We start from the raw sequence: 12858 nt of genomic DNA on the forward strand, positions 1-12858 counted from the left end.
AGTTCACAGAAACAAGAATTCCACTTTCACCACAAGCACTTTCTGTAATATTGGGTATTTTAATAATCTCAGTAAGTGTCAGTTTGGTAAATACATAACTGTAAAGTTAATTCTCTCATACCATAAAATTTTCCACATCTACGTCTAACTGGACGAAATGTTATCACGGAATTCAACGCTAAAATATAATTATCTTTAAGCACTTGATGAAATGCAAAAGAAAGTTTCAAGTAAAATGCTGTTAAAATAAAGTAATAAAGTAACAAAACGTTAACTCGAAGAAACTCTTGTGGTTCGTTTATAACTTATTCCTAATACTTCTCTCTTAAGTCATTTTAACTTAAAAATAAATCGCGACTTGAAGTTGTCGCTTGCAAAGTTCTTTCTGCCGTCCCATGTCCGAGTTTCGGTGTCGATTAAATCCTTTCCCTACCCCTGACAGGGTGGTCAACGTCTACGGAAAATGCCAGGGGTAATGTGAGTAGAGTTGGCGACAGGCCCCTTGTTATTGTGCGCTTGACATGGACGAAAAGGCGAGTTTAACTGTGAAGATGGTTTTGGCAGCTGAAACGAAAGACGAGATTAACATTTAAAATTTCATAAGACATCCAGACATTGTGATGCAGAAAAGGCCAGGAGAATTTTAAAAATATCATCATATATATACAAGAAAATTCTCAGACGTAATCTACATGGAAACACATGAGGGTCCCCAAGATTTTCTCACAGCAAGCGTTGCAGCGAGTTCTAGTCCAAAATTGAGCAAAGCCCGGCTAGCTATAACCTACAGCCGAAGCTCTTGTAAGTGCCCCCAACACCAGTGGTCAAAACCGGAGCTAGCCGCTTACGAAAACGAAATCGCTGAAACAGAAAAGTTTAAGTTGGTAGCAAACAAGAATTTTCAGCATGCCAATACAGTGTTATGATACAGCAGTATATAGTTCTAGTCCCATAAAGGATATAAAAATTGTTATCTATACATTCAGATTTTAGTGGGAGTGATTCGTACTATTTTTTATACAGAGCGGAAAGATTGATTATCTGTGAGAGATGGTACGTTCCAGGACCTCTGAAGCGAAGAAAAAGGCCAGCTTGTTTTCGCACTCTCTTACACTGTGTAACACTAGGGATTTACTGTGAATATAACAGAGTTTCCCAAGGGCAGGGGAAGCTGGCCGCATAAGAGACTGATCATGACCAGAGCTTCAGATTTGAAACTAGTAATAAATTCACCGTACCAGCATCACGTATGACGTAATGATTACATGCTGCCAGAACCTCAAGGGCCTGAGACGGATTTTCCCATTCCATTAGACCTGCTGCTGAACGAGTAGCTGCAAAGTTAAAAAAGATAATAATAAACTAATTAAGAAAAAAAATAATAATGACAATGAACAAAAATGATCATCAAAAAAGTCAAGATTTCTTTTCATTTTACAGCTGTTACTCAATTTTTACGGTTCTTAATTCAAATGCCCCATCTTAACCCTTTCCCTCGATCCTAGCACGGAGAACAAGATCAAGCCAGAGTACATGTATTTGTATGATAGGTTTTTCCTTGTTTCCACAACATTCGTTCTTTCAAAGACCCCATATTCTCCAGAAGTTTCTGGCTTTTCGTTGACGTAAAACAAAAACACCCCTTTATCCGTGGTATTCTCACGAATCCCAAAAATGTGCTGTGCGCAATGGTTGACCTGAGGTCACTTCCGAGGAAGGATTTACGCTGAAAATGCGCACTTCATGTCGTGAAACCAAGAAGATGTTTTGGTTGGTCTTGGAACTGAAAATGAGCCTTCGGTGTACGGCGTGAATGTTGCTAGGCAACAAAAGCAACATGAAATGTCGTGACAACAAGCTTACGTGACAATCTCCAAGGATTCCACTTCTCCCTCTTTTTCCAGTTCTCTGTATGTACCTATCCCTCCACACCCACCAACTGCTTGTTGAAATGCTCTATTAATACTTGAGAAAAGCGGCTTTTCTGAGCGGAGAGACAAAAAGAAGGGGCGAGAGGATTATGAATTTACTCACCATTAGGAAACACTTTGACAGCAACCGGACGTTCGACTCCACAATTTGAACACATCTACAATGAAGAATAGATTGAAAGTTCAATTAAAACAAATTTAACTTCTCCACAGTGACAATTTCACAACTGCTTTGCTATGCAGAACATGGTAGTTGCCTGGCTTAAAATGTTATGAAACAGTAGTTTCCTGAGGAGTGACAGCTAGCTAAAGGGAGGCTCTACCACTGAACAACAGGAGGAAAGTGGGAGAAAACACTATATTAGTGTACACCACATCACTAGGTTGACGAGTGGGAAGTACTCTGGACAAAAGAAACTTACCTCGTTGACTTTTTCTGTAGAAAAGTCCGGCGGAGCATTAAAGAAATGCAAGACTTTTGTAGGAGAAAAAATGCCTAGTACAAAGTTAAGTTATATAAAAACATTTTTTAAATTACTTGAACATGTACATGTCGCAATACACTTCAAGTTGAGTGCGATATTGTCATTGAAGAAAAGAAAAAACAAAAACAAAAATAAAAGAACAGAATCAAACTTGAAAGACTGATTCAAATTCAAGACGGCACAACTTTCCTCTTAGCATTGCCAGTTTCATAGGTACCAGGCAGACGAGTAGAGAACTAGCTCAGTGAATTCAGTTAATACCCTAGAATTTATTTTTCCCGACAGCTGTTCATATTCCTATGGAACGGACGTCCACATGCCAAAATGTCATAATACAAACAAAAACATTAACTCCAAGTTATTTGCCTGTCAAATGATATCTGTGTTCCTGTTACAAACTTGCTTCAGTTCAACTACGTCAATTATAAGCAATGGCAGTCTTTGAAAACTGTTTCCCTGACTTCATATCACATCTGGCTTTTCACCTAGATTAGCTAAAATACTTTATGTATCTTGATCTTTTCCCCCAACTTGTTACGTTTATGTTTTTGTTTTTGTTTTTGTTTTAATTGTTCATTTGTTTGTTTGTTTGTTTGTTTGTTTTTAAGCGCCATCTATATAATCATACTTAAGGTGGCTCCCTATAGTTTTACGATCGCACGCGTGCTAAGGATGAAAGCTCAAGTAATCTGCGCGCGCTCGAAGGAAAACGTCAGTGTTTTTGGATATTTTCTGACGTCAACATGAGCACAAAAAGCAAAACTGACAGTAAATTTTCTCGCGTTTCCTTCGGTGAAATTCCGTAAAATTTGGCACATTGGTAGTAAATATTTTACTTTAGTCGGAGCTCGTTTTTCAGGGAAATCTACAAGACCAGATTTTTTGCAGCGGTGAAAGACATAAATTTGAAAAAATCGACAAAACTGCCTCTACAAACCCTACTTTTTTCGTGTTTAAAATTCGTATCCCGCTAGAAGCGATGTGTTGTAAAAATTTTGGAAGATTTTACCGAAGAAAATTCAAGAAAATCACAAATAAAGCCACACAACAGTAATAAACACATTTGTTTGGGCATTTATAATTCAAGACTAAAGCCCAAAATTTTAACAGAGATGATAGCAAAACACTATTTAATCATTCGTTATTACATGTAATAAGTTTGAAAGGACTGGGTGTGAAAGCGAATGCAAAAACAGCATTCAAAACGTAACACTTGCGCGCGCAACGCCATAAATGATTACCCTATGGAGCCACCTTAAAGCTGCCACAGGAGCAGTTGCTGTGGTTCCTGCTCTATGCACAATTTCTCTCTCAGCAAAACCTTGGCTACATATGCATTTTGAGACCAATAATACTGTTGCCACCTTCTGCTTGTATAGTATAGATGGTGAGAAATGGATGAAGTTTTTAAAACCTTACGTAAAGGATACGATTCTTGCTGCTTTGTTCTGGTGTCCAAAAGCGCTGATTCTTGGAATTAGAGTATGTCTTGTAACACGGTGTCCCATCTGGCAAATTCATGACAGATGAGGAATCCACGAGATACTTCTGCTTGGAAAAACTGCAATAACAATCAACAATACAAGGTAAAGGAATTATGGTATGAATATACTATGGAGCTTTGCTAACTTGAAATACCAACTCACAGAGAGGGATAATATGGATAATATAAAACTTGCTGCAAGCAACTGTGAGAAGAAAGAAAAATCACAACAAAAATTGTTAATAAGAACCAACTGTAGCTCGGTTGTTGTCTTCTCAACTACAAGCACAGCTGTTGTGTCTCAATCATCTGTAGTAGTTTACATGCAACTCACAATTTTTTTGTTTGTGTTCTCTTTGTGAACCTGATGAAGACAAATGGAAATCAGCAATGCACAGGCCAAACAAAACTAACCTGAAGTCAATCTGGCTGCCAAAGAGCTGCTGTCCTCCCAGACACTGAATAACTGTGTTACAAGCAATGTGATCACCCATCTCTACCATGGCAGCACCACGCTTGTTCATCAGGAACTTCACCTGAAAGATAAATTCTCCTTAACAAATGCCTTATGATTCCTTTGGACACCAGTTCTGAGAATTGAGTAAGCCATCAAGATGATACTATTAAAGGTGAATTTCACTATTCATACCAGCTGTTGGTTCACCAAGACATAGTAATAGGGAGTTTAAAGGGAACCTTAGCTAAAAACAGTTTTCTTCCAAATCATAAGTTGGTGTTTGTTTCCCTTATCTCATGCACATACACATCAGCTGTTCATTTACCATTGGTCACAGTACGACAATGGACCATTTTGGCATTCTTGATATTGGACTAGAACTAGCTTGCAACTGAGGCTAATGTGGGGGATTCATTTAAAATGCAAATGACATTTATCTCTTTTTAATGATATTCCCCTACATGAGCCTGAATGGCAAGCTACAACCATGGACAAATTGTGTTGGAAAATAGGCAAACCCATGAAATCATTTACCCTAATACCTACAGAATAAGTGGCAGCACCCCCATTCCCCTTACACTATTTATTTTTATACAATGTTGGAAAATGGTAGAATGAAAATTGTGTTAGCTGAAAGTGTTTTGTCAACATTGCACAGGGGTGGGAAGGGGCAAAATGTGTATGGAATGACTTTTTCCAACCCTTGTTACCAAGGCTGTAGTTCCTGTCCAATAACAAGAATACAAACATGGCCTATTACATTGTAAACATGTGAACCTTAAATATTTCAGGCAATTTTCATACCTTCAGAACATTCCCATAGCAGCAAAGAATATTGAAGACTCGATCACAATTCATCTTGTGCTCATGCAGTCCATACACCATGAGAACACAACCTCCCGCCATGGGTGATGGCTGAAGCAAGGGCCGGGGAGCATGCATTGCCATCCCTCCTCGGCCAGGATAAGGTCCCCCTGGAGGGCGACTGAGGAGACCTTCTTTCATTGGTGGCCTTGGCGGAGCAACACCTAGAAAGCAACAGGCAAATTACATGAGGAAACGGTGATATTAAACACTTTTCAAGAAGTAGGAGCACCCACAAGAAATGATAACATAATCCAGTCACCTCAAGTAACTGAAGGAAAAATAAATGGTCGTTTTTGGAGTCACTGAACAATTACTTCAAAGAAAAAACAGAAATGGGTTTCAGTGTGAGATACAAAAAGCTATGATAACCAGGTTTGAGATAACAAGGAGATAAACATTGTCAATAGCTAATATTACTAGTGCAGTAAAAAAATATATATATATTGTGTAAAGCAGTGCAAATGGTATTCAGTGAAATTTAAGGGTTTTTCGATGGAAATGAAGAAAATTTCATTTTGAACGATAACTTTTTTTTCAAGACTCTGAAGTCTTTACAATGTACACTGTAGTTTCTACTGGTACAAAACTGTTTTACTTGGCTTTGCAAAGTTTTTCCTGCTGGCTGAGCTTGCGAAAGAGGCAGGAAACGAAGTTCTCTCACACTGAATGGGGGACTTGGGTATGAGTCAGGAAGTCAGTTTCACACTTGGTCACGTGATTCAGTTTTTCTTTCTTGCCAGACAGTGCAACGGTTTCCCCACCCTCCCACCCCTTAGCGAATTCTCAGCTAAAGTTAATAGAAGTATATTAACATTTGGGTAGTTTTTTCCTGTTGTTGACTCCGATTCTGTTATGGTTGTGATGTTGATAGACATGTCAATAAAGTGCTGTTGCATTGTCGTGTGCCAGACAAATGGCATTCAGTGTATGAGATATTCATTGCAAATTTTCACTATTCCAAAATTTTTGTCTCAATAAACATCAGACACAGAAATTTCAGGTAAAATTCCGTGAAATGTTGTCAAAACAAAGAGCAAAACTCAACAGCACTTATTTGCACTTCTTTTCACAATACTGTATGTGTATACATTAAATTTATTGTGCATCACAGTGCAACCAGATCAGTTTTACCACTGTTGTGTTAACAGATGACTGTACTCATGGTGTTGCTTAGTACTTACTTTGGAGAAAACACAGGAACAAAAACCTTAAAGTGGTTTATCACTTTTTTTGTTTTGCTTTTGTTTGCTTTGGTGTTTTTTTTTGTAATTGATACATTGTTATCATGCTGGCATGACTAAGATCACAAAGTTTAATAAGCATGCTTATGTTGAATCGAAAACGTTCCAAAATGTATAAAGAAGCTAAAATGCTGATTTCAATATCTGAAAATTTTCTGTTGTACACAGACCTCTAACGCTACCATCTGGTAATGGGTAGCAAACCTGGTGCCATAAATAGAGAATGTGGAAAATTATCTTCAGTTCAAAGCCATTATAAACAGTGACAAACATTTCACAATTGGTTCATGCTTCAGCCCGCACCACTACATCATGGTGAATGTGAGGAGTTTGGAGAGCACCAAAGAAGTGCAACAGTTGCTCGAGGCATAGCCTCCTACTGTATGCAGACAGGCACAGCTGAAAGCAACTTTAGATTCCTGAGTGTTCTCCCATCTTCCCAAGTACATCATAATTTGATTATGTAAAACTAAAAGCATGAATCAATTGTTTTAGAAACTGCCAGTGGTCGGGAGTGAATGTACATGTATACGTATGATGACAACCACTTGAGCGAAAAAATTTGTTGGCGAAGCAAAGTTCAAAGTGTGCATCCTTAGATTGAAATGCAGGCTTTCACATACTGAGTTTCATATTGTGGCCTTAAAAGCTGTGTAACCTTTACAACTGCATGACTGTAACACCAACTGGATTAAAATTCTGATGGTTTTTTTTTTTTTAATTCACTGATAATGAATAATGGAATTTTATTTTATTTTTTTTAGAATTATATGGCAAAAATAACATTGCAGCTGTATGAATCTCTTATTTTTCCTTGCCATTTTGATGTGCAAGGTGGGAGAAAAACAATAATTCTAAAATGCATGCTGTATCTTAACAATGAAATGGTTATACAAATCAAAGGCCTTGAATAATTTGGTATGTGCGAAGAAAAAAAACACTGGAATACAGAAAACCTAAATGCAGTACCTTTAAGGACTTACTTAAACCCTGCTGGCTTTTCATCAGCCCTCTACTCTGCATCAAACTAGAACTAAGACTGGCATGTATGGAAAAATTGACTGATTTAAAGCGCAGTGGGGCTTGTTGTAAGCTTGGAAATCAAGAGAATTAGTATTTTTCTTATAAAAAAGAGTACAATGTATTTACAAATAAATGTTATAAAAAGACATACTGGTAACGATAAATACATTCACATTTTAGTCCTCTTTTTTTTTTTTTTTGCTTAAAATTTGGTCATAACTTAAGGTAATTATACGAAAGAAGTTGCCCACCATTACATTGTATTTGGAATGAGACACAGCAATACATGTAGCTCTTGATAACAGATCAAAGCAATATTCTTAACATGCATGTACTGTACTGTACAATGTAAACACGGTAACATAGTAACACAGCACTGGACATTCACAAAATTGTGTCAAATACAACTATACAGTTCAAGAGACATTCAAATGCTCTCAGTGAGTCAAAAGCCTGACGACATGTGCATGCAATTGATTTTGATGCTTTGGTTTCCTTCAGCAAACACTTTTGTGGCTTTGGTTTTTTGATTTAATGGATTTTTTGAGAACGTAAATGTAGTACTTGTCGTGCACGGTATTTTTGACACTTGAGACAATGTTTCATCACAGACTAGATTTTGAATAATTTGTTCTGATAAAGAGTGGCTCATTTCAGTCAGTTATCTTCCATGCAATTCATTTACATTAAATACATGTATAAATATATAAGTGCCATCTGTCAACCAGTTTTTTGACACTCTCTTTTTTAAACAGTAAATTCAAAAATAAATTCATAAATTTAAAACAATTTTTAAAAGGGAGACCACCCAAGTGTATTGGTGAGTCCCAATGCAGTCAATGCCAATTCCAAACTTACATGTAAATGTATTAAATCTTATAAATGAGAGATTACAGCAGAGTGAACTAATATATTTACCATATGCCTTGTCTTCTGTATAATCAAATGTTTCTTCATCATTCTTGTAAACATTAAGTGAGGTGGCCTGCAAATAAAAGTATTACATGTAACATCTTGTGTTTTGCTACAGTACAAATTGTTGAATTTTTGAAGAACTTTGAAGTGTTTGAAAATGTGGTCAAATACTGTTTAACTAAGTGTTTGATAAATTTCCCCCATTAATATTAAACCCAATATGGAAATATATGAAGCAATAACATCAGAAATGTCTGCAGCTACTGAGGAGACTGGCAACTAAAGGTTAAAATCATGTTACTAACCACAAAACACTGTCATGATCTTAATATTGTCAGAGGCAAATATTGTTTGATAGAATCATCACAAATTCCCTGAATTTGAAATTTACCAGGACTCAGAAATGAAGAAAGAGAAGCATTAAACTGCATGAAGTTTATTACAATACCCTTGAGTATTCTATTTTCAGTGTGTTACAGCCAGTGTAAATATCAGCTCCATTCAAGGCATCTTTGGCTTGTTGTGCTTGGTCCACAGACGCAAATCTGTTGAACAGTACAGCAGTGGTCAAGGTAAAATGTGTTTTAACAACTGGTGATCATGCAATTAGTACAGGTAATCACACAAATCTCCATCTAGAAAAGAAAGTTGGCGACTCAGTGGGTGATATTTGCTATTCCTTGAAAGGGTTTAGGCGATCTTTGGAACTGCTCAAAAAACATTATACCTTAGTTCAGAAATCTTCGGGTAAACTTTGACCACCTTCAAAATACCTTGAATGACAAGATTGGTAATCTTTAAGTGTCTTAGTACTAACTTCAGATATATTCGTTATAACTTGCATGGGTGTACACTTGAATTGCACCACTCTTAGCCAACTGGAATTGAGTATTTTTTATTTTTTATTTTTTTATTTTTTGGCAAGTGCATTATTAGAAAATGAACATTACTTTTTACATTACTATTAATGTGTTGTTCAAATAAATATAAAATCACACAGTCAAACTTCTTATGCATGTCTTGCTTTCAAAGGATTGAAAGCAGGGGTTTTATTAAAGGCCAGGTATTGCACAAATTGGCTAACTCTGAGAACAGTAATTCTGCTCTCCCAATTTGACCATCTCTATGCAGGAAAATCTTTAATACCTAATGGAGGCCACAAAAGCTGGCTGGGTTTGCTAATGAGAGACCTTCAGTTTTTCTTAGCAACTTCCCTGCAGATACAGAACAGCCCTGATCTCAATTATGATCCTGTTACACTGGGAAGCTCACGACTTCTCTTCCTGCTTTGTGAATACATTGCACAAGAGCAAAAGGATACTCGACCATTGCCTGTAATCCACTTTTTCTGAAGATGACAATCCTTAAGACATGACCTTGTTTACTGAAGATAGTGTGAAGAATGTCCTGCAAACAAAAATGTCAAAGAATATATTTTTTTTACAGCAAGCATAATAAAACAAGTAATTAATTCACATAGTATGAAGCTTGTACGTTAAACATTCTTGAGTAATAAGCATGTGAAAAAAACCTTCATATCCTGCGTTGACTTTTAAAATTGATTGAAAACAAAATTCAGTTCAGCAAAGCATCTCACAAGTAGAGAATTAAAACATTTTCAAATTGTTAAACTGTGGTCCAATCTGTTCACAATTACAATTTCTTGCTGGTGGGAGTAAACTTAACCATTGGACACACATGCACATGTACTGTACAACGCTATTCATCTTTTAACCAAGTGCACACTTCCATTGCATGATGCACTTTGAACAAAAACACAAAAAAGGGACAGTGAAGTTTGATTGACAGACAGCAGAAAAGTGCTACATACTGTAACTACATAACTTTCACTTACTGTCGTGATTGGATATTGGGGATTAATGACGGTGATCAAAAGAATTCTGTTCACGGGAAGCTCCTGCTGTACGGAGAGGTTCCTGTAGCAAGTTTATAATGAACATAAGAAATGATATTATTTTATATTACAACAAAGCATGCATGCTGGTTCAGTCTACCTAATTTCTATTCAGGCATCAAGGTAAAAATCTCCGAGTTGGTCTCAGCTGCACCTTCAGCAACTCTTATGCTTTTCTTGTGCTCTCCAAAACTTTCCGTGGCAGCCATAACTTGATACACACACACTAAGCAAGAACCAACTCTTTACTGGTTCATGACTTTCACACACATACTGTGGCAAGTTACGCTATAACTTTCTACATGTATACAGGGATGTTTCTGGTCTGAAAGTTGTCACCAAAAAAACAACAACCGCAGAATAAATGAACAACTGATTGCAATTTATTATTGTGATTTATGTCTTTTGCATGAACATATATATCACTTACTTTGATATACTCTTGCTTTTCGAGTAATTGAAATACGCAGGTCTTCCACGTAAAACAATAGTCTGTCCACTCTAAAGTAGAAATAACAGAAAATTAATAATCAATACTTGCAGTATAACATGGCTACACATATCACATAACACTGAACATGGTTCTGCACTGCCACTTACATTTACTGTCAAGAAAAAAGAAATGAAAAACAAAATAACAGAAAATTATTATCAATTTGTTATATTACATGGTTACAAATACATTCTGTATCACATACATGTAACAATGAACTTTTTCCTACAGTGCCACCGACATTTGCTATCAAGAAAAAAATCTATAAAAACTGTCGGAAGTTTGAGCCATAGTAACCTATGGGCCATTCCCACCTTTTTCACACAACCATAGTATCAAAAAAGTTCATATTAGACTGTTCATGCGGATACTAGCAGTGCAATATATCTTTAGATATAGCTACGACTGTGTATACATTGTAGAAAGGCCATTTTGGTATGATGGGCAGTAAGTACGTAAGCATACATGTAGATCATTGTTAAGGCTTTCCTTACACATATCTGCAGATCTATGACACTTGATCAATCAATTTGCCAGCTGTGAATATCTCGTTTGCAAGAAATTAAAATTTTTGCCCCAAAATATCAATAGTTGCTGGGTTTCTGAAGTAGTTTTAGTCAATTCTCCTGCATCAACTGTCTTCATACGAATGTTAGCATACTGCCCTTACTGCCGTCAACATCTCAGCACTTTCATTATCGCAAGGAATAAATTGAATTTTTGCAGTGTCACCTGAGTATATCCCATGAGGGACTTTGCAGATGAAATGTCCTGGAATAAGAAAAACAAGACAAAAACTAAGTATTGCCTGATGTTTGCATGACATTTCAAAGAAAATTAGCAGTATAAGGGATAAAAATCCCTGTTGAGGGTGTGGGGAATCCATTCATTTCATTGAAAACAACACCACATTTTTATTTTAAGCCCAGCATTTTTCAAGATTTAAAAAATATTATCTTGAGGTCTCCTGCAATTTGCTTTATACCACGGAATGAGTTTCACAATCCCAGTGCATACATGGAGAATGTAAGCTGCCCTACTCACGATAAATTTAAGAGCCTTTCATGTGATCAAAAACGCGTGACTAATGTATGAACAATATTAACATGCTTGTCACAAGGTCATGCCATCTGCTTTCAAAAAAGATCGTACTAGCAGGAACAAAGCCAAAAAAGTTGTTGTAAACATGACAAAAAAGGAGGATTTTAAGTTCAAGTTATCCACAACTGTTGTATTTAATGTACAGCAAATCTTTCAGATTCAGCAAGACTGTAGCTTCCTTACTAAGACGAGCACGAAAGCGAATATGGCTAATTTGAAAATATTACACCAGTCCCTGTTCGGAAAGAAAAAAATTCCATATCAATGCTCTAATGTTTTATTCCCTCACTTCAAATTCCACCAACGCTTGTCGCAGCTTCGGCATCATCGTTACACAACTGAAATAAAATAAATAATATCAGCGAGAGAAGAATAAATTCAAGCTATCACAAGTTTACAATTAAAGAAACCATTCAACTTCAGAAGGTCAATTTCCTATGCAGCCGGTGGCGATAAATATTTTGATTTGCCAGCAGTTCGCTGCCTGTGGAGCTTCGATTTTTTTTTTTTGAAAGGCAAGAACTGCACATCATTACTGTCTCCTGAAAAAAACAACATACTGATAACCATATCTCACATACCTGATGGTACCGAACGATGAAAGAGCATGCAACAGATCTTGTTCGCGGGCTTCGTCCGCAATACCACGGACATGAACTACTGGCGAGGGTTCCGTATAATGCGGATTGCTACGACCTCCAGAGTCTTGGTAAGATCTTTGTTCGTATCCTTCCGCAGCTCCTGAATCAACTCTTTGCCGCTTGAAACTGCCATTTTCGTACCCACCTTCGGCATAACTGCTATCACTGCAATCGAGCGCATGTTTTTCCGCCATGTTGAATCCGAATCATTGCCTACCCACAATGCTCTTGGTACACTTGTCACCTGCCTTCGATCAAAACGCACAGCGGTAACACGGCGGGAAATTTTGAACTCAACGCCCGATC

At 37.0% G+C, this 12858-nt stretch overlaps 1 protein-coding gene across 1 annotated transcript; it reads right to left on the reverse strand.

Annotated features, from left to right (window-relative positions):
- Positions 1-39: 39 nt before the first annotated feature.
- Positions 40-12805, reverse strand: LOC145483826 (heterogeneous nuclear ribonucleoprotein L-like). The gene is made up of 15 exons (XM_081462371.1): positions 12493-12805; positions 12201-12249; positions 11543-11581; positions 10748-10818; positions 10258-10339; positions 9724-9809; positions 8851-8947; positions 8406-8472; positions 5161-5384; positions 4314-4435; positions 3847-3977; positions 2354-2427; positions 2035-2089; positions 1239-1334; positions 40-564 (listed from the first exon to the last, which is right to left on the reverse strand). Exons 1-15 carry the CDS (start codon positions 12744-12746, stop codon positions 506-508), a joined length of 1506 nt encoding a protein of 501 aa, XP_081318497.1. The 5' UTR covers positions 12747-12805; the 3' UTR covers positions 40-505.
- Between the last annotated feature and the right edge of the window lie 53 nt (positions 12806-12858).

This window comes from Orbicella franksi, chromosome 4 (assembly GCF_964199315.1).
Source record: "Orbicella franksi chromosome 4, jaOrbFran1.1, whole genome shotgun sequence".
NCBI classification, from domain to species: domain Eukaryota; kingdom Metazoa; phylum Cnidaria; class Anthozoa; order Scleractinia; family Merulinidae; genus Orbicella; species Orbicella franksi.

Bases quoted from the DNA above. Each gene is read 5' to 3' on its own strand.
- LOC145483826 (XM_081462371.1), bottom strand. From the start codon at position 12,746: ATGGCGGAAAAACATGCGCTCGATTGCAGTGATAGCAGTTATGCCGAA. The intron at 9,810-10,257 runs GTAAGTGAAAGT...TTTTGTTTGCAG, and splicing joins CCCAATATCCAATCACGACA to GACATTCTTCACACTATCTT. The intron at 2,428-3,846 runs GTATCCTTTACG...ACTTTGTACTAG, and splicing joins AGAACAAAGCAGCAAGAATC to GCATTTTTTCTCCTACAAAA.